Raw genomic sequence first — 20,694 nt, forward strand, 5'->3', positions numbered from 1 at the left:
CACACACACACACACACACACACACACACACACACAGCCTCCCTCAGGTGCCATAGCCCAGCCCAGCTCCAGACAACCAGTCATAGGCTCTCCCCAGGGCTAAGGAAGCTGGTGCCCCCCAAGCCAGCCTGCTGCGTGTATAGCCCCCCACCCGGTGCTGGGTGGTAGCAATGGCCCTGGGACTCACTTCTCCTTGGTGGCTTGACAGCAGCACGAGGCTGGCACCTGAGCCTTGCAACCAGCGAGCCCTTGAGGCTGAGGCCACAGGAGCCTGTACACCAGTCTCGGGAGCCTGGCAGAGGCCCCAGTCTTCACGTCCTCACAGACTGAACTAACACAGGGCTGTGTGCGTGTACACGTGGGTGCGTGTGTGTCTATGTCCCTGGTCTGGGATATCTATGCACATTTGTATGTCTGTGGTGAGAATCTGTCTGAATGTGTGTGCGAGTGGGTGTGTGCCCAAGTGAGGAATAGGCCTATGGCATATGCAAGCCCAGGGTGGGCTGGGGCAGGTCAGGGGACAGCAGAGAGCACATGGGAATTTGCCACCGCGCATACAGCTGGGGAGGGGCTGGGCTGCCCCTGACCTTGCTGGGATGGGTGTCCCCTCCCTCGGTGCCCCATCTCAGCCTCACCATGGCCAAGTAGTTATAGTCCGTGGCCTGGCCCAGGCCCAGCTTCTTCTTCTGGTCCTCACTCATGCCCTCCAGCATGCAGTAGAACACGTGGTAATTCCTTTCATCAGGGGCCTAAAAATGTGGGACAGGGGCAGGAGGGCAGGAGGTGGCCATCAGGAGTGAGACAATCAGGAAGACTGGAAATATAGTTTGCTATTTTAACGACTGGGTTTCATGAAAAAGCCCCCATGGTGTTTTCATGGTGGGATTTCAGGCACAGGCAAGCAGGCAGCCGCCTAGGGACCCCTGAGGCTATGCAGACAGTGTGTCTCACACGCAGCCTGAGGCTGGGGTCCTGTGCAGGGTTCGGGCCCACCTGGCGACAGACGCGTGACTTCTCCAGCAGGTACTGCTCAATCTTGGCGCCCTCAATGGCACCCCGTTTGTTGAAGTGGATGTCAATGTACTTCCCGAAGCGGCTTGAATTGTCGTTTCGGATGGTCTTGGCATTTCCGAAGGCTTCAGGGTGGGTAGAGGGTCACGGGCAAGGTCAGCCCCCACCCAGCCGCCCCGCCCCACCCTGAGAGCCCTGGACCTACCTTCCAGGATGGGGGTGGCCTCCAGCACCTGCTGTTCGATCCACGAGTGCTGCCCACTGATGGCTGCCAGGAACTGCAGGATCAGCTTCGTGCTCTCTGTCTTCCCTGCCCCAGACTCCCCACTGCAGAGCAGAACCAGAGAGAGGGAAGGGCCTCTCACAGTCTGCATTGCCCCCTCCCCACAGGGCTTTAACCAAGCTGCTTCCTCTACCCATCCTCCCCCATCTGTAAAATGGGCTGACAATATGGACCTTTCGGGACTGGGAGACTAAAGGAGCTCAGTGCTCTGCCACAGCCAAAGGTTACTTTCCTTCCCCTTCATTCAGACATGCACACCCCTCCATCCACACTTGCCATAGACCATGGCACATATTAGATGCTTGATAAATGTTCTTTTACCCTCTGCCAGAGAGAGAACAGCAGCCTGAAATTTCAACTGACTATAACTTGACAGAAGCCATCTGTAAATAAGGTTGGCTTCAAAAGCTAACATGAGCTTTGGTAGCATTAATAGAGATATAAGGCCTGGGAAAGGGGAGGTGATTCTCTACATTATGAGGCATCAGCAGAAGCACAGAGCTGGAGCTCTAGAGGCTAAGTCTGGAGCTCCACATCGGTCCTAAGCCACTCACCTGATGATGCAGCACTGGTCACGGCTATTGCGTTTCATATTGAAGTAGCAATTATCAGCAATGGCAAAGATGTGGGGCGGCATCTCCCCAATCTTCTTGTTGGTATACTGGCGAATGTGCTCTGGTGAGTAGATGGAGAGCAGCTGGTAGGGGTTCACGGCCACCAGGATGGAGCCCGTGTATGTCTGCGGGTAATAAGGAACAGAGAGCTCACCTCTTCCCATATGAGAGGCTCTGACTCCAGGAGCTCTCAGGCTCTATCCCTCTGAAAGGGAGAGCATTGGCTTTGGGGTCACATTGCTCTAGGGTCTGAATCCTGCCTCCCTAGGAGCCGGGGGTGGAGCCTTCAGACTAGTACTGGGTCTAGTTCAGAGTAGGTGCTCCGCAACATTTGATGAAGGGAGGAAGGGAGGGAGGGAGGGTCTCTAAGACTCAATTTCCTTATCTTTATCTAGAAAATGGGTACAAAATAACTGTTTATGCAGATTAAAGAAGATGGTAGACTTTAAATTGTATAGCACACTGTAGGTTCGCCTCAAATGCTATCTCCCACTTTTGTCACCAAGCCCTGCAGCCCAAACTTTTGCAGCAAAATTCATAAACTAGACCTTTCCAGAGCAGAGGATGGGTTGGTGCGGGGGGAGTAAAACCAAGCTATAAAGAGCTGAAGGGGCTGGGGTATGTGGTTTATAGGCGCTGGGTGGGCCCCAGTCCCCGCAGCACTACCCGTGTGCTCTGGGGACAGAGCACCTCCAGCCACCCTGGGCAGTGTAGGCTCAGGGGCCAGATGTACCTCAGGGAGCCTTCTGAGGGCTGTCTCTCCATGGGCTCCTCTCTTAGTGCACAGAATGGCAACCGGTGTGCAAAATTTCCTGCTCTGTGTCCGGGCTCTGCCAAACAGGGGACAACAGGTCTGGCCCTCTGGCCACGAGGGCACAGTGAGGCGCTCAAGGGTAACTTCTCCATCTTCCCTCCCCTTCCCATCGAAACTTGAAAAGGTCAGGCCCAGCCTGTAATTGGTTATGGATGCGTTGACATTTGGGCCAGGAGAGGCTGAAGGAAGATGTGACCACACAGGGAAAGTGACAGCCCCACCCATCCCTTCCCCTCAGGGCTCAGTGCCTCTACCAGAGCCACAGCCATGCCCCAGCAGCTTCAGCTAAGACTGCCATGCAGGGAAGGCACTGCTTCCGGCACTGCCACTGCATGCCAGGGGAAACGCCCACCCCTGGGCCAGGTGTGGCCATGCAAAGCAGCCCTGGGCTGGGCATCCAACATCCAGGCTCTAGTCCTGGCCAGACACTGCCCTTCAGTGGGCCCTGGAGGGCCCGCCTCTCCCACCCAGGCTGTTCCTCCAAGCAGCCCACTCCAGAGCAGCTGGGCCTCACTGTGCTGATCGCCTGCAAGAGCCCAAGCAGGAAGAGATGGGGATAGATGGGGAAGGGGGGTAGGAGAGTGGCCAGGCGGAGCACATATGGAGAGATGGAGCAGCTCTGTGCCACACTCACCTGCCCGCCACAGCTGGTCTGAAGTCGGAAAGTGAGGAGCAGGAGAAAAGGAAACTGGTCAGTGGGGTACGGGATGATGACGGTCTTCTGTACGAACAACAGCCCAGGGCTGGGCTAACAACTTAGAGCAGAACTTGCTCACCTCCAGCCCTGGGATGCCTCAGCCACCGTCTCCTACAGCTCAGCCCTGCCCAGCTGTGGGACAAGCTAGACTGATCCCGGGTTGGGGGAGTGACCACAAGGAATATCCCTTTGGCAGATCACTTCACTTCTCTAAGCCTCAGTTTGCTCATCTGTAAAAGGAGGATGGTAACGTCCACCTCCCAGGCTTTGACAGGCGCCTGGTGCAGACTGGCTGTCCATGACCACCACACTTCCTTAAAAACGTAACATTCAACTGCCTGGCCCATGATCACCATGTGGCATGAGACTGGCTCCAGGCAGCCACTCAAGAACCCTTCACTGAGAAATGAGGGGAGGTTGACAGCTGCTCTCTTAGGGGCAGGGAGGGAAAGCCTGGGGCTGTGGGAGCTCAGAGGAGGCCCCCTGGAATCTTCAAAGGGGGCTGGGGCGTGGGAGGTGGGAGAGGGAGAGTAGAGGGCTCTCAGTGGAAATCAAACACAGAGGCGTGGAAGGGCGTGACGTTTGGGAAGTCTGCTGGAGAAAAGTAACCCTGGCCGCTGTGTAGCTTTGGGAGGCTCGATAGCCGCTCCAGAGACTGGAGCTGGAGATACTATTTCAGACCTAATGAACCACTCAAGGGAGGGGGCGGGGGAGACAGGACCACACGGAGGTGGCCCTGAGAGCAGGCTCTGCCACCAAGCGCGTGGCAGGGGCAATACCAGAGAGGGCCAAGGGCACCATGTACATGGCGAGAAGCATTCCGAGGACTGGGCCTCGACACTCTTCGCTCACCCACGTCTCCCACAGTCCTCTCTGTTCTGCCCACAGCTCAGAAGGCTCTCCCGTGCCCTAGGCGCCTCAGCCCCCGCCTCCGCCTCCCGGACCTCCCCACTTAAGGTCCACCGTCTGTCCAGACCGGAACTCACCCTGCCCTTCAGCCTCTCAGCTCAGCCAACAGTACACGATCATTTTCACCCAGGGCCGGACGTGGGAGGTACCTTGCTTGATGCCTCCCTCTCCCTCACACCAGCCCTCCCCTCTCCACTAGTGCAGCCACCCCGCTGGCCCAGTCCTCCATCAGCTCTCAGCAGACCATTGCAGGCACCTCCCCCCTGGACTCCCCACTTCCACACTGTCCCCTACGATCTATCCTCCACTGGGAGCCAGGGTCAGCTTGTAAAATATCTGATCATGTCATCCCTGCCTCTCCCCCCAAAAACCCTCAGGCAGGTTCCTGTGGCTTCAGGACAAAGCCCATGTCCTTTCCCGCCTACAAGCGCTGGCCCTGACCAGCCACATCCCTCAGCCAGAGCTCCCTCTATAGTAACCCTTCTGTTAAAAGCCCCACAATCCATCCTCTGCCCCTTCACCAGCTAATGTCTGCTCATCCTTCGGGTCCAAGCTGAGATGACCACCCTGCAGGAAGCGGGCCATCCTCCTGTGTGATCTGTCACAGCCCACATGGTCCCTGCACTTGGCTCACCTGACTCCTCCATAATTCTGGTTCAAGGGCTCTGCCCCCAGCCTCGCTGTCCCCCAGAGCCAGGGCCAGGCACCCTGCACCGCATGTAGGATACTCAGCAAATCTTTGCTGACAGACTGAAATGAATGGGTGGAGAAGAAATGAACGGCTGCCCACAGGAAACAGCAAGGAAGGGAGCTGAGGGGATAGGCCCATCAGCAACACTGGGGCAGCCCTCTACACTGACAGGAAGGATGGCCCGGGCATGCGGCTAGTGGAAAAGCACAGAGCAGCATGCGGAACAGTGCTACCATTTGTGTAGAAAAACATTTTTAATTATATCTCTATATAGTTTTATATCATGTATATGATTTAGACACATGCACAACGGCCCTCTATATCTGTAGGTTCTGCATCTGCAGGTTCAACCCACCACGAATCGAAATCATTTGGGACAAAATGTTACGTTGTGGTTGACGTGTACTGTGTAGTTGGGCCTACAATGGTTGCATCTGTACTGAACGTTTTTTCCTTGTCGTTTTCCCTGAACAATGCAGTATGACAACTACTTACATTCATTAACATTGTATTCAGTATTGTAAGTAATCCAGAGATGATTTAAAGTATAGGACAGGATACGTATAGGTTACATGCAAATGCTACATGCACCGTTTTATACAAGGGACTTGAGCATCTGAGGATTTTGGTCCTGGAATCAATAATGAATCCTCCACGAATACCAAGAGGCTATTATATATAGTATGTAGTCTTTCTTCTGAGGATAGATTAGAAAGTAATAGCAGCAGTTCTCTGAGCGGCAGAAGGAAAACTTCCAATTTGTAGCACATATACCCATTTCCAAATAAATAATAAAAGCTAGGTCTCTTCCTTCAGTGAGAGGACCCTCCCCAGCAGAAGGGCAAAGACACACCAACTGCCAAGAAGACCCCTGTGGGGGCAGGACTTTGCAGCTTCCGCTCCATGTCCCCCTTTCCTCTTCAGAAGGCCACTGTGAGGTGTGGTCACATTCCTTCTCAGACGGGAGAACTGAGCCTCTGAGAAGGGGAGGGACTTCAAGCTCATATAGCAGCAGATAAGCAGGGAGTGGGATGAGCAAGGGACCCTAGCACCAGAGGCCCAGCTCCTACCTCCCCGCCTGGACTTCCCCAGCTGCCAGGTCTGTACCTGCGGGACTGTGGAAAGGGTGTAGGGGGAGTGGAAGAAGCAAGGGGCTTGGCCACTGTCCGTCTCTGGTCCTCGGTGCCCACCCATCCCCTGGGACTCTCAGCACGGCTTCCTGAGCCCCCTGGCCCTCTTTCCCTGAGAGTCCACAGTCAGCAGAGGGTTAATGCCCAGCTGCCCAGTAGAAGCCTCTTGCTCAGATCTCCAGTAATAAAACCTGCTCTGTGGGGCCATGGGCTGGGGTGGGGGAGAGATAAGGACTATTCCCAAGCACCAGACACAGCTCACAAGGTCCCCAGGGGCCTCTAAATGCCCAGGAGGAGATCAGAGGGCCTCCTTAGGAAGGAATCCATTTTACCCCAAGCTCCACCTCCTCCAGGAAGCCCCCCAGGCCTGCTAGCCTGGGGCTTCTACCTTAGCAGGCCATGAAGACCAAGACACATATCTTAGGACACACATCTTCCCAGAGCCACAGAGGCGTCCATCCAAGGAGTCTCCCCATTGTGCCAAAGGGAAGGATGAGACCAGAGAGTAGCAGAGGCTCTCCAAAGGCCACATGGCAAGACCAGGACTAGGCCTCCCAGACTGGGCTCCAGCCTCTGTTCAGCACTGGGGAGTCCTGGGTCCCTATCAGCCTGCCAGCTGTTCCCTGCAGAATCCAGGGATGGTCCCAGGCCTCTGGGACCACGCAGTGAGAAATTGCTAGGTGTCCTCTGAGGTCCCTCTCCCGCTTGGGGTGCCCAGGGCTCATTTGTGGCTCTCGGTGCTACCCGTCAGGATCCTGGGAGCAGGCCAGCTGGAGCAGGCAAACACAGGGCAGACAGCGAGGGACAGAGTGTCCGCCTGGCTCACGGCTGTGAGCAGCGTGGTAATCTGAGGAATTCCTGGGTGTGCGTGGCTGTGCCCAGGGTAACCCAAGCCATGAAGTGACCAGGGGTTGCCATGGTTAGGGACAGGTATGGTTTCTGGGTGGGACAATGGCCTGGCTGCTTCTTCAAAGCCCTGCTCTAAGCCTGCCTCCTCTATTCAGTCACAGAATCATGCAGTCAGCAAGTCGAGGGAACTTCCTTGAACCCTGTAGTTCCTGAGCATGACTCTCCAAACCAACAGACATGCAGAATCAGGTCTACGGATTGTCGCAGCTGGGACCTTCGAGGTGCCATGGCTTGGTTTTCGGACCACACGGCTCTGAATAAGAAGGCAGCTAAGACACCTCTGCTCAGTTCCATCCCATGTCCCCTCCCCACCCCACCCAGAAAAGTGGTCAGAAATCTTATTAGTGACACTGCTAATAAATGGTATAGATCTCCAGGTTTTCTGGAGAACCCATAAACCTTTGGAATTCTTTTCTTTGACCCCCTAGGTGGCCCCAAGAATACAATGTCCAGGCTGATTGCTCCACTAGCTGCCAGCTTATCAGTCTACCCCCCAAAATTTCACAAATAATATTCACTGATCCCAGACTGAAGTTTCTTCCTCCCCTCATCCTTATGAATTCTGCTTTTGCCTTTGCTCCTTGATTCGGTCTATTAACCATCTCCTCCAGACAGGAAAATGGGCCAGGATATCAGCTCTGGTTGTGGCCTCCATGGAAGGAAGGTGGGGGCTCCTCGTTTACCTCCAGATCCAAGTGTCAGACTTCACTTGGGTCTGGGCAAGCGGCCATAGAGAGCTCCAGGACCCCGCTGTGTCCACCTTCCATCCAGGGAGGGAAGCAGAGACAGAACTGCCAAGAATTGGGATACAGACACCAGTGGGTCCTCATGGGGTATCTCTGGCCTTGGCTCAAGTTCTAGCCGCACCCCCCAGTTAGGGGACACTGCTCTAGGTGGGAGGTGCTGTCTGCATCCTGCCCCACTCTGGGTGAAGGAAAGAGTAAGAGGGGCTTTGTCAGCACCAAGTGCTCCCTGTGGAAGCCACTTGCTGTACCTATGCAATGCACAGACGTCAAGGGCTTGGACACAGCCTCTCCTTGGGAACCCAAAGTCGCAGAGGGACCCAGAATGGGGAAGGTAGTGGAGGGCCTCCCAGGCAGCGGAGGGGTCACAACGCCAGGACTTCTAAGGGGATAGATCCCTGGCCTGAAAGCATCTTACTGTGATTCCTCAGGGACAACCCCCCGGGCTCCCTCACACTCTTCCAGCTCTGTCCCCCTGACTCCCCTTCACATTCCTGACAACCTGGTGACTCCATGCTGCTCACCTGCCTGGCATGGTCTTGCCTCTGGCTTTCTATTCACGTCACGTAGTGCCCCTTCCTGAATGCCATCTCTACCAGCCAACCTCACACACCTAAGGCCAAAAAGTGTGAGAACCTCTAGACTCAATGATCTCTGTGGTCCCTTCTTGTTCTGATGGTCTCTGAGCCCACCTCTTGGGATCAGCTCAGTCCTAGCTGCGTGAGACCATATTTGTCCTCCTGAGTTTTCAAGGTGAAGTGTGGGGTATGTGTATGACTGTTTCTACTATCAAGGTTTTGGCGGGGGGGGGGGGAGAGGGGCAGCAAGGGTCATGTTCCCTCCTCTATCCCCTTCCTGAGGCAGGCCCCAGCCTCACAGCAAACCCAGAGACGGCAGCAGTTCCCCATCTCTGGACAAAGCACTGAGCCTCTCACCGACCCCTCCCTGGATGCCCAGTGGTTTCAAGGCCTACAGAGCTACATGAACCTGCAGTGGCACAAAGCACAGAAGCTACGGCCCGAAACCACAGACCACAGAAGCCATGGCCCGAAAGAGAAGATGAGCCAGATGGAGGGATACAGCCAGAGGAGTCCCTGGACCCCAGTGTCCGGCAGCAGACCTGGCGGGGCCCCGGGTGGTGCGGGTGGGGCTGTGGGCCGGTGGGGTGTCACTCACGTAGATGAGGTGATCCCGGTAGCGGATGAGCAGGTTGCGCAGGATGCCAGCCTCATTGAGGTCCCCCAGGCGGATCATGTCCTCCACGCCGTGCACCGACGTGGGGTGCATGGGCTTGATGTGCGTGGCATTCTGCGGGGAGATCCAGTGTTCCTGCGGGGAGGCCCAGCGGCTAATGTCAGGTTACTCTCCTGGAGCAGGGACTGTGCACTGCTGGGGAAGGGGCCCAGGAAAGGAGGGGACCCCCAGTCTGTGAGACCCTGGTAAGGGCCTCGTCCTCTTCTGTAACCAAACGCTATCAGTTTTAGCAGGTTTGAGTCTATGAAGATGGTCTGCCCACCCCCAACCCCATGGACCGCTCCTTCTCTTAGGGGATTCTCTCTGCAGACCTAAGAGGTGGATGGCCAGGGACTTTGGCCCCACCTTACAGTTATCATAAAGCGGATTAGAGTTCCTCGGTCACACTGCAGGATGGAGTGGAAAGTGTAATAATTAGAAGTAGACTTGGTTTCAAATCTAGGCTCTGGTAAGCAAATGCATAAAAAGTAATGCCAGCTAATGCCAAGAATAAACAGGCACACGGGATGAATTACCAATGTAGCTACATTAGATTGGGTGGTCAGTGGCCACCTCTCTGAGGAGATGATGTTTTAGCTGAGATCCGGATGATGAGAAAGAGACCCCTGTAAGATGTGGCGTTCCCTGGGAGAGGGAAATCGAGGTCTAGGGAACAACAAAAGGAAAGGACCTGAGGCTGGGGGAGACCAGGCAGTAGCAGTGGGGATGGGGAGAAATAGACCCACTTGGGATATATTTCACAGGGCTTGTTGGTGTATGTGGAGCAGGGGTGAACTTTCAGTACTGGTGAGCTGAAGGGGCAAATAGGACAGGTTGTCCTCTGGCTCCCCCTACTTTCCCCTGCAATATTTCCTGCTGCCACAGGGTGGAGCATGCAGCCAACAGTACTGACGCAAACAGCTTGCAAAGCCCTGTTTCCTTCCAGCACTGGAAGCCTCCCCTCCCCAACGTGGTCTCCAACACTGCGCACAATCCCAGCTGCTCCGGCAAGTGAGAGTCTGACCTGTGCTCTGGAGTGTGGCTATCGCCTGAGTCAAGCCCCCACGTCCTCTGGCGCCCTCTCCCCCTTTCCAAATGACAGAACCCAGAGAGCCTCAAGACCAGTAGGAACCTGAGTTTTGGGAAGGGGATGTAAAGGGGACCCCTCTGCCACCTTCCAGCTCAAGCCCTCAGACTTGCTGAGTAGGTGTGATGCACTTGTCATGAACTCTCACACTTGCTTCTCCTCCGGGTCCCCTCTGGGATAACCAACCCCAATGGCTAGATACTAGCAGGAATCTGGGCATTGGTCCCCCCATCCCATCCCACCCCCAACCCCACTGTCACCCATTCCTACCCATTCAACCCTCTAAAGCGCTGCTGAGTGGGCAGTGTCCTCACCGACCTTGAGTCCCTACCCTGATCCAGACCAGCATCGCTCTTCTGGCCCCTGCCCCTTGCCGCCCTTCACTTTACCTCCAGCTCTCCCCTGCCCCCAACTCGTCATCCTCTGGGGGTTTCCTCAAGCACCAGTATGATCCCAGCACTCTGGGGCTTTGAGCGCTTCCCCGACGCCCCCCATGCTCTTCAGGCTGGCATTCACGGGCCCACATGAGCTGGACACAGGGACTGCTAACGCTCGCTCCAGTTACCCTTGTACTTCTAACCAGGGCAGGTTGGCCTCCACTTCCCCAAACACCTCTGTGACCTGCTCATGCTGTTTCCTCTACTTTCTTTCCACTCAGCCTTTGAGGCTCAGCTTTCTGAACCTTCTATGACAACCCTGCCCACTCTCGCGTGGTCCATCTATGCCACCTCTACGGCAGGCCAGGTGGGGGGTCTCCTCTGGGTTCCCACGATGACTGAGTCTCCCATTGCAAGGCAATGGTCACCCTGGGCTGCTGTTGTCTGAGAGCAGTTCCGTCCCTGACCTCCCGATTTGCCCCAAGGCTGGGAGCTCCTGGAGGCCAGATTCCATGTCTGCTACATCCCTTCCACAGTGACCAGGACACAAATGACATGGCAGGGAATCTCTAATGGGACCTATAGCCAGCTGGTAACTACAGATTGAGAACCAGGTATGAATTAGAAGCAGAAGTCCTAGTCCTGGAGAGGCCTTACAGGTCCCTATTCCAACCCCTTCACTTCACATGAGAAACTAGGATCAGAGCAGGGTGACAGCCTGCACAAGGCCCTCAGAGGGATCAGGGACAGGGCCAGCCATTGCCCACAACTCCAGTTTCCCCAGCATTTCAAGACATCTCCAGGGCCAGAAGCATCTATATACAGGTCAGGCCCTCACACAGCTCTTCCTGAGGCATGAATGGGCCAAGTGGTGAGATCAAAGAACCCACCTAGACTTTCCAATCCCAAGCGGAACATTCCTCTCTCCCAGGCACCCTATTTCTTGACACAAGTTGATCCAACTGGAAAATTCCCTCTGCTTGGTCCCTGCTCACTGACTGGGTCCCAGGCCCCAGCATGGGCCAGAGGGAGAGGACTCCTGGGAAGGCTGTCTGCCTTCCCCACTGAACCCCAACTCTGGTGCCATCATTTCCCCCTCCCTCGCAGTTCAGCACAGAGTTAAGAGGAGGCTCAGCCACTGCATGACCCTGTAGCCCTGTGCTTGTCACTTTGCTTCCCTGGGCCTCCATGCCCTCATCTGTGAAATGGGAATTAGAATAACAGTTGCTTCTGCTTGGGAGGTTGGGAAGATGAACTGATATAATAAAGCCAACCTTCGGTTTACTCCTGCCAGGTCTAAAAAGCACTGGTAATTGCTCAGCCAGTGCTGGGTATTATTATTTGAATGCTTTCTGGTTTTACAAAGGAGATGTATGTTCTCATTTGCTCCTCATAACAGAAATACCGGCCCTGTTTCACAGTGAGGAGTCACACTCAAGAGGTAAAGTGGCTCCCGCAGTAAAATGGCTGAGCTGAGCCTCTCCCACCCCTTTCCTGAACGGAAGGTCTCCCGGCTGAGGTCAGCACCCCTTGGGTCAACGTCCACAGGCACCTACAGCAATGACTAAAGTGTAACCAGGGCAGAAACCAAGGCCTGGCCCTGAATGGATACCAGAGGGAGGGAGGGAGAGAGAACATGGCCAATTCCAGGGACTGGGGACACATTTGAGAAAGAGCTGGCCTGGCACTGAGCTCAGAGAGACAGGGACCACATGCACTGAAGAGAAAGGGAAGGAGGGGTGCATCTGGCAATGGGAACAGCTTGGGCAAAGGCAGATATTAGGATTCCAGTAAGGACTGGAACCACAGCCTCTCATTCATTCATTCAGCAAGTCTTAATGAAGAACACCCTCTGGGAAGACCCTTTGTTGAGCTCTGGGGAATGAGATGTGACTTACTGGGCCCTGCCCTCAAGTTGAGGGAGTCTATGGGAAAACAGAGGAATACAAGAGATGGCCTGAGGAGAGGAGGAGGGCATGGGAATGAGAAAAGCTTGTGAAAAAGGAGGCCAGAAGCCCCGGGGGCTCAATTCCACTGAGGCAAACGCAGCCTCCCTCATCTGCTCGAGGCCAGGCAGTCATGGCCCTCCCCACTCTGTAGCCCCCACTGTTAGGGCCTTAGTGGGGGTATGTGGGAGGGGACCTCTGGGATCCGGTGACACAGTTACGGGACACCATCTGACAAGCAACATGACCCAGGTGAAACTCAAGCCTGCAGGCAGAGTCCCTGGGCCCCACCCTGGGGGCTGTAGGAGGTTCATGGGTCTATTTGTGCAGCCAGCCCCCCTTCTGTGGCTGCAACCTCAGGGTGGCTTCCTAGAGAGTCCTCAGACTGGAGCCTCTGGAATGACATTGCAGGCACTCCAAAACCCAAGGGACAAATGCATGGTTAACAGAACTTGAGCCCCCAAGTTGCCAAGGTGATGTTGGGAGGGGAAATGCATGCAAAGAGGCCAGAGGGCGTGGGTCCTAATCCCAGTCCGGTCACTTACTAGCTGTGTGATTCGTCCTGGTGGTCCCTCTATGTGCCCCAGGTTCCCATGGGATAACACTGGCTTCCCTCCCTGCTTTCTCAGATGCTGTGAGGACCCAAAGATGGAACTGGGGTAACGGACACCCTGAGGGTGTGTCCTTGCCCCCAGCAGAGCCTCCTGCTCCAAGTGGCTGCACTGTCTTTCTCCCTGTCAGACTAGGAAGCTAAAACAACGACTCGGTTCCATTTCTACATCCCCAGCGCTGGTGGAACTGAATCTTCCTGGGCACCTCATGTCCCTGCTAAGCTGAAATCGTGTTCTCTGTACCACATCCACATGTCCCCACATCCACATGTCCCCGACACACACACATGTAATACCTGTGCACATATGTGCAGAGGGCCCACACGTCCCCTCTGGGCCCTCATCCAGACCACCCACCTGCTCCAGGGCAGGCCCCTGACTTCAGGCCTTTCTTTCCCACCCCAAAGCCCCACTCTCACTACCTACCAACTCAGACTTCCTGTGTCCCTTTTCTTCAGGGCCATAAGCGATAAAGGGTTAATCTTTTAGGCTGATTCCCAGGGCAGCACCAAGGTAGACAATGAATTCACATGAGGCCATAACCTAAGTGTATTGTCAGTCTCTCACTCTACGGAGGTGTTCTCCACGGGTGAGCTCACTTGTGGGTCAACGTCCTATGAGATCGTTCCTATCATCCCCATTTTACAGAAGGGGAAACTGAGGCTCGGAGGAAAAGAGACTTGGTGAAGCTTGCATAGCTAGTAAGTGGGCAGGATCAGATTTGACTCTAGTCTGTCTGACCCTGGAGCACCCCTGTGCCGGAGGAGCTACCAGCGCAAGCATACACACACACATGCCCACACAGACATAAGTCTCTAATACTAGGCAGAGTGAACTGAAGTGCTAATGGAAACAGAACATGTAGCCTGGGACAGAAGGGGAGGCTTCCTCTCGCAGGGGTACTGGGGAAATTTCCATGGAGGAGGGGGGTGAGAGGCAGAAGTGGGAGCACAGGCCCCGCCTCTACCCCTTTCAGGTAGGTCACTGCCTGGCCCCTGCCTCAGGTCGCCTGTCAGCCTACGGGCTCCCCACGGCATGGGGGCGGGGGTGGTGGGGGGCTACTCACATTGCCTTCATCGTCTACCACTTGGATCTGCCCAGAGTCGCAAAGCTTCACCACCGCCCCGATGGGCACATCAAACTCCTGTCCAGATCTCAGGTCCATCCAGACATAGTCCCCCTGTGGGTGAGAGAGAGTGCCAAGACAGGTGAGCAGGGACAGGGCTCAGCACCCCTTCCAGGCAGTCCTGGGCCATCATGCTACCACCACTAGAGGCTCTCATGCCAACCCCAGGAGAAGCAAGAAAAGGGAACTTGACCTTGCTGAGTCATCTGGAGCCAGATCCTGGGTGGGCACTTTACGCAATGTCATCTACCTCTGCTCTGTGGTAGCCATTCGTGTCCCCATTTTACAGATGAGTAAGGAGAGACTCAGAGAGAAGAAGGGCTGAGACCACACAGCTGGGCAGCTTCAAACCCAGGCCTGTCCAAAGGCCGGCTCTTCCCAAACTCTACAGCCTACACATGTACAGCAGACTCATCAAAGTTTAGGCTGAAACACCAAGACATCCCTCTGTCCTAAAGGAGGCATTCCCACAGGACACCCAAACCGCTTCCGTGGCCTCCAGGATTAACTCTCCTAGTCGTAGTTGTGGGTTCCTCCCAGTGACACCACTCTGTACCGGGCGGGCCCTGTGACACAGGTTCAGCCTCACGGCCTCCTGCCTTGTGAGGAGAGCCCCGACCTTGAGGGAGAGAGCTGTCACATTTACATCCCCTGCAGGGCCTGGCACAGGGCCTGGCTCTTACTACACGCTCAGCAAGGACACCTAGAAGACAAATCTAAAACCCAGAGTCAGAGAAATGGACTTAGAGCAACCACTTTCAACAATGATGCATTCAGTAAACATGCATTGAGCACCTGCTGAGTACAAAGCACGGATTGATCTAAATGCTGGGGATTGAGCAGTGACCATGGGGTCTACATTCTTGTTGGGAGGAGACAGAAAACCAACAGCTGAGTAAGTATATTAACATGATCACACTGAATCGTGGTGAGTGCTGTGATTGCAATAAGCACCCCAATAGTGGAGAATGACCGAGAGGCCAACCACAGATGCAGTATCCAGGGAAGCCATTCTGTGGAGGAAATCTTGGGAGCTGAGACCTGAACAGCAAGAAGCAGCCAAACAAGGAAAGAACAAGGGTAGAAATCTGGGCAGAGAAAATGACAAGTGCAAAGGCCCTGAGGCAGGAAGGAACAGCAAGGTGGTTATTGTGGTAGGACCTGATGAGAGAGAGGAAGGTCATAGAGGTGAGCAACATTCAGGACACAAAGGCTCTCATTGGCCTGGAGCTAAACATTTGGATTTTATTCTAATCCTAATAAGAGTATTCTTTGTGGGTGGTGGTTCCCAAATTCCCCAGGAGGGTTATAACAAAAATGTAACTTACTATCAAGCAGCAGTTAGAAACAATAGCTGATAAAACTGATTCACAATGAAATCAGCCCATAGGAATAGGCCAGTGGAAATAGCTCTGGTCTGAGAGTCAGGAGACAGGGTTCTAGGACATGTTTGGTCTTAGAAAGTCACTGACCTCTTTGAGCCTCAGTTTCTATATGTCTCAGTGAGGGATGGGCTCAGTGGGTCCCAAGGCCAACTCGTCACTATTTCAGCCCCGTCCTGTTCCCATCAGAACCAACTATTTTTCAGCCACAGCTGCCACTATGGGCCATTACTTCATGAGAGGTTAGCGCATGTTAGAGACAAGCTTGCTCCAAACCCAAGTTTTCTCCCAGAAAAAATAGGAAAAATCAGACAGCCTCTGGAAGGGGAGGAGAACTCACGTGTTCACTGAGCATCTGCTGTGTTCCCAGGGCTGCATGGCTGCTCTCATAAACTGCCCCGGGCAATCCTCATGACGGCTTTAGTCCCGAGCCCAAGCTGCACCCCATGCTACACTTCTCACCGACTCTAAGTGGCCCTTGGACCACCAGTCACACCCCTACTTGGACTGTTCTTCTCTACCTGCCCCCTACCCCGCCCCACCTTTCCACTGACTGAACACCCACCCATCTGTCCAGACCCAGAGCAAATCTCAACTCTTCCCTAGATCCACACCCTTCCCCTCTTCCTCCTCTTCCTCCACAGCTCCTGAAGAGTTTACTCATCCATTCAGCCCCTATTTGTGAAAAGCCCCCTGTAGGTGGGTCCTATTCCAGACTAGGGGGACACAGCAGTGAGCAGGCAGCCTGCTTGGAGCCGTGAGGCAGCCCCAGGCTGGAGCCAGGTGAAGGGAGATGTGGGCAGGCGCCAGGTCACACAGGCCCTGTAAGCCACGGACAGGAGTTGGGCTTTCTTTTAAGTATAAAAAGAAGCCATTGGGAGGTTTTAAGCGGGAGAATGGTGTGATGGATTTACATTTTCAAAACTTCACCCTGGCTGCTCAGTGGAGAATGGAGCCACCCTCCGTACAGTCAGCACCACGCTGGTCCATTGGGTCATCACCATCTGTGTCCACTCCCCACTAGTCTACAGCCTCCTGAGGGTGGGGCTGGGTCTGAGTCTTTCATCTGTGACTCCCCAGAGTCAAACACAGAAAAACAGAATTTGTCTTTCAGAGAGAGAGAGAGAGAGAGAGCATATATATGTGAGAGAGCGTGTATGTGAGTGTGTAAGAGAGAGCATGTGACAGAATATGTGGAGAGAGAGAGAGAGAGAGAGAGAGAGGAGAGGAGAGGCTGACTCCTGGAGGCCCACCATGGACTGCCGTGGCCCCAGGACATTGCTCTGTGCTAACTCAGTTACCCTCACAATGGGCCAGGTTGTGAGTTAGATGCTTCCCTGAAATTAACTATGTCATCAAACCTCATGATATCTCTTAGGCAGAAGATTCTACCTCCACTTCATCTCCTCAAGGATGTCAAGAAATGTGGCCAAGTTCACACAGCTGCTTTGTGGTAGAGCCCATGCTCTACCCAACATCCAGTGCCCTCTCCCAACATGCCATGGACCCAGACCTGAACCCAGCTCTGTGAGCAGAATGGGAGGCTCTGTTAGGGACCCTGGCCATAGATGACTCATAGGCCCAAAAGGCAAGCTTGTAGCTTGGGCTGAGGGGAACAGGAGGGCGGGGTCTCTGAGTTACCTGTATCTCCTGTCCCAGCACAGAACCTGGCACACAGAAAATGCATCCCATTCAGGGAACATAACATCATCGAAATAAAAGACCTTGTGTCAGCAGGAAATGGAGGTTCAGAGGGTGAGGAGCTCAGGGCCACATAGCAAACAGAAGTGACTAGAACTCTCCTACCCAAGGAGTGACATCAGGAGGGCAGTGACTTCACTGTCTCTGCTTTAGGTCAGAACTTGAGGAAAGGGGCTAAAACGACATCTAACGAGCTTCAGTGAGAATTCTGGGGCCTGAGGGTGAAAGCCCCATGGTCCCAGGGAAAGGTTTTGGACATTTGAATGCAGCCAGGTTGTTAGGGTCTGCATTTTACAGATGAGGAAACTGAAACCAAAGACAGAAAGGAACTTGGCCAGTCACTCATCAGATCAGTGACCCATAAGACTGAGCATCTGCAGGGCAGAGCCCGAACCCAAAACAGCGCGGATCAGGAGTCAGTGGTTGGGGGAGGGAAGGAAGGGAGGAAGGAAATGTAAAAGAAACGACATTTTTTTGAGGGGCAGGGATGAGAGGAAAGGGGCACTGGGCCCCAGGTTAACCCCAGCAGCCACTCTCATCCCCATGGCCAGATTCATGACTGCTTCTGGCTCCATTCCTACCACCCCACTGGGAGGGGTGCCCCACTAGGTACCTCATCTTAAATCAAAAATCTCATTTGTGGTGTGACACATACCTCAGTGTGGCTGTGTAACTTCGGACAGGTTCCAGCTTCTCTGCTGTCACATAAGTGGCTGGAGCAGAGGGTCTCTCAGCCCCAGAGTGGTGATTTCCTTGAATGGGTCTGTCTAAAAGTTCTCAAGGGTACCCCAAAACCCCAGTGGGCATCTCATCAAGGAAACTGGCACACATCCACAGTTCTGCCACTAACACTGTGTGAGACTTCTGGTGTCTCAGTCTCTCTGGGCCTCAGTGTTCACTATCTTTAAAATGGAAGGAGTCAATGCCTGAGAAAATGAGAGAGCCATGCAAATGCAAGTTTCTCTGGATTTCTCCACCTTCCCTCCCAGGCACGCGCCCAGTCTCCAATCAATATTAATTCCCCAAGGGGGCCTCAGCCTTTACGCCTCTTCTGTCCTCTGAAGCAGGGCCTACCTGAGTCCCCGTTTATGGAACAAAAAGAAGTCTGTTTCAGGACATTTTCCTCTCTCACTTATCCTCATAGTCACTCTGGGACACTGGTTTTATTAGCCCCATTTTCACAGATGAGAAAGGTGAGCCAACCAACTTGCCAGGGGCACCTGTGAGCAAGAAAGTGCCCAGTTGCTAACCTTAGGTGATAGAGGGGACCTGTGGGCGATGTTTTCCTTTTACTTGCCAGTTCGCAAATGTCTACCCAGGCCCCTGGGGCACCCGGAGGGCTCCCTGCCCTGGGGCATCTCGAGGGCTCCCTGCTCTGGACTCCGGAGAAGGCAGGGAATCCCTGTCCTCAGGCCTGACCCGTCCACCTGGGTGAATACAAAAGCTTCCTGCCCAGTGAGAGACAGCTGGGGCCAAGTTCACGCAGGGAGTCAGGGACCCCACGCGGCACCCGGAGGCCTCCATCTGCACGCACCCTGGGGCTTTGCGAACCTGCGGTCCTCCTGGCGCCTAGCGGGCGAGGAAACTGAGGCCTGAGCCAGGAACTGAGGCCGGGGCGGTGTCCTGGGCGCGCCCTCCCCCTCCTGGCCCGGGCCTCACCGGCATGACTGCGAAGGTCTTCAACATCTGGTTCAGGTTGCGCACCAGCGCCCACTTGCCGGGCTGCTTGGAGCGTTCGTCGTCGGGGGTGGAAGGGTCATCGGGGGCGGAGGGGTCCGCGGAGTCCGCGGGGTGGGCGGGGGGCTCCATGGCGCACAGGGTCTGGCGGCGGCTCCGGCGGCGGCACGGCTTGGACTCCCTAATTCACCTAATCCGGTGCGCACTGCCCGCGGGGAACCCTAAACCGGGCCATCTGCCGCGGGCCCATGGCAACGGCGGCTTAGGTGACGCCCGCGGGCCGGAACGGGGAGGGGGTGCCGCGCCGCCCCGGCCCCCTCCCATCTCGGCGGGACCCCCAACATCCCAGCATCGTGGGGAATACTCTGCTGGCTTCACCGGAGACCGCAGCAGGTGGCAACCGAGCTGCAGGCCTCAGTGTAAACTAGGCACCGGGACTCTCACCTTGACTGCAGTTTTGGAGGAAATCAGTATGTTTTCTATGAAAAGAAATGTGCGGATGTTATGGAGTAGAACACAATAAACTTTGTGAATTTTTAAGACTAAAAGGAAGGTGTCTCAAAGATCTTTCTAGCTCACTGGCTACCTCTGCGGAGTGAGCGCTGATACAAATCTTGAGGAGGAGGGGGAAAGCCCCCAAGAGACTGTCCCTGTGATCCTCCCCAGCCTCCGAAGCCAGCCAGCCAGTCTGTGATCTCCAGCGCACAGAGGAGGCACTGAGGCCTGGGGGAAAGGAGGCTCCTGGCTCCTGACTACATGAAGCCACCGTTCATGGGTCAGAGCTCACCCCACAGTGAGAACCAAGCCACGGTGCCACAGCAATGACCCCATTTGGATCTATGCTGGGCGGTGAGCCACCTTCCCACACAGAGCGGGTGGAATGCCCAGGCCCTGTGACTCCTCCCACCTTCACCTTCTCTCCTCTCTGTACTTATCTTTCCTCTTCGTCCCTTCTTCCCCCCTTCTTTGTCTTCTCCCTTCAAAGCCTCTTCTTCCTTTTTTTGGCCCTCAGCATCGTCTGGAATCCTGGAAGCCCAACTGCTCCTGGCACAAACAAGCTAACCACCTCGGGGAGTAGAGGGAATGGCCAGCAAGTAGACAGTGATGCCTCACCCAGAACTCAGAGCTGCCCTGTTGGACCCAGGCTCCCTTCCACCCTAACACCTGTCCCAGCCTCTGGGACCCAGTGCTCTGGCACCCAACACCAAGTGGACTGACTGCAGTGATTCCCAGCCATTTCCTGGGCCCTCTCAGGAATGCTGTTCTCAGGAGGGGTCCTTCCCCCAGTCACACCCTGAACAAGCACACCTACCCCTGCCCACCGCCCACAGGTGGGAGTCCAGGGGAACAGGAATCAGACACAGGGAGGTGCTGGTGGTGGGCTTCCAGGCATCCTTCCATCTGTCCATTTAACCAACCATCACAAACTTAGACTAAAGCTGGGCTACACTGTCCTCAGACCTCCCAGCCTGGGGGTGGACAGACCCAGACACAGATAAGGAAGATACCACCAGATAAGGCACAGATTAGCCCTGAAGAGACAGGATAGCATGCCAGTAAGAGGTTGGACTCTGGAGCCAGATGGCTTAGGTTCAATCCAGGCTAGGCCACTCACAAGCTGTGGGACCTTAGGCAAGTTCTTCAAACTCTACGTGCCTTTGTTTCTTCATCTGTCAAATAATAGGATCAAACAGGTTAACATATGTAACTCACTCAGATTGGTACCTGTTAGAGCAAATGCTATAGGAGTGTT

The 20,694-nt window shown here is 54.8% G+C and overlaps 1 protein-coding gene across 6 annotated transcripts in view; it reads right to left on the reverse strand.

Annotated features, from left to right (window-relative positions):
* Positions 1-19,283, reverse strand: part of MYO7A (myosin VIIA) — a 69,092-nt gene extending 49,809 nt beyond the window's left edge. Inside the window, exons 1-8 of one of the 6 annotated variants that reach the window (XM_074335724.1) lie at positions 18,924-19,283; positions 14,122-14,235; positions 8,978-9,130; positions 3,357-3,374; positions 1,849-2,033; positions 1,217-1,338; positions 994-1,136; positions 636-749 (exon numbers count right to left, since the gene is read on the reverse strand). In XM_074335724.1, the coding sequence (XP_074191825.1) occupies positions 636-749; positions 994-1,136; positions 1,217-1,338; positions 1,849-2,033; positions 3,357-3,374; positions 8,978-9,130; positions 14,122-14,235; positions 18,924-19,073 (999 nt within the window). In that variant the 5' untranslated portion in view covers positions 19,074-19,283. The remainder of the gene's footprint in view (positions 1-635; positions 750-993; positions 1,137-1,216; positions 1,339-1,848; positions 2,034-3,356; positions 3,375-8,977; positions 9,131-14,121; positions 14,236-18,923) is intronic. The other 5 variants (XM_074335726.1, XM_074335727.1, XM_074335723.1 and 2 more) reach the window with 5 other exon arrangements.
* Positions 19,284-20,694: the final 1,411 nt, after the last annotated feature.

Source organism: Rhinolophus sinicus, linkage group LG06 (genome assembly GCF_036562045.2).
Source record: "Rhinolophus sinicus isolate RSC01 linkage group LG06, ASM3656204v1, whole genome shotgun sequence".
Taxonomy (NCBI): Eukaryota; Metazoa; Chordata; class Mammalia; order Chiroptera; family Rhinolophidae; genus Rhinolophus; species Rhinolophus sinicus.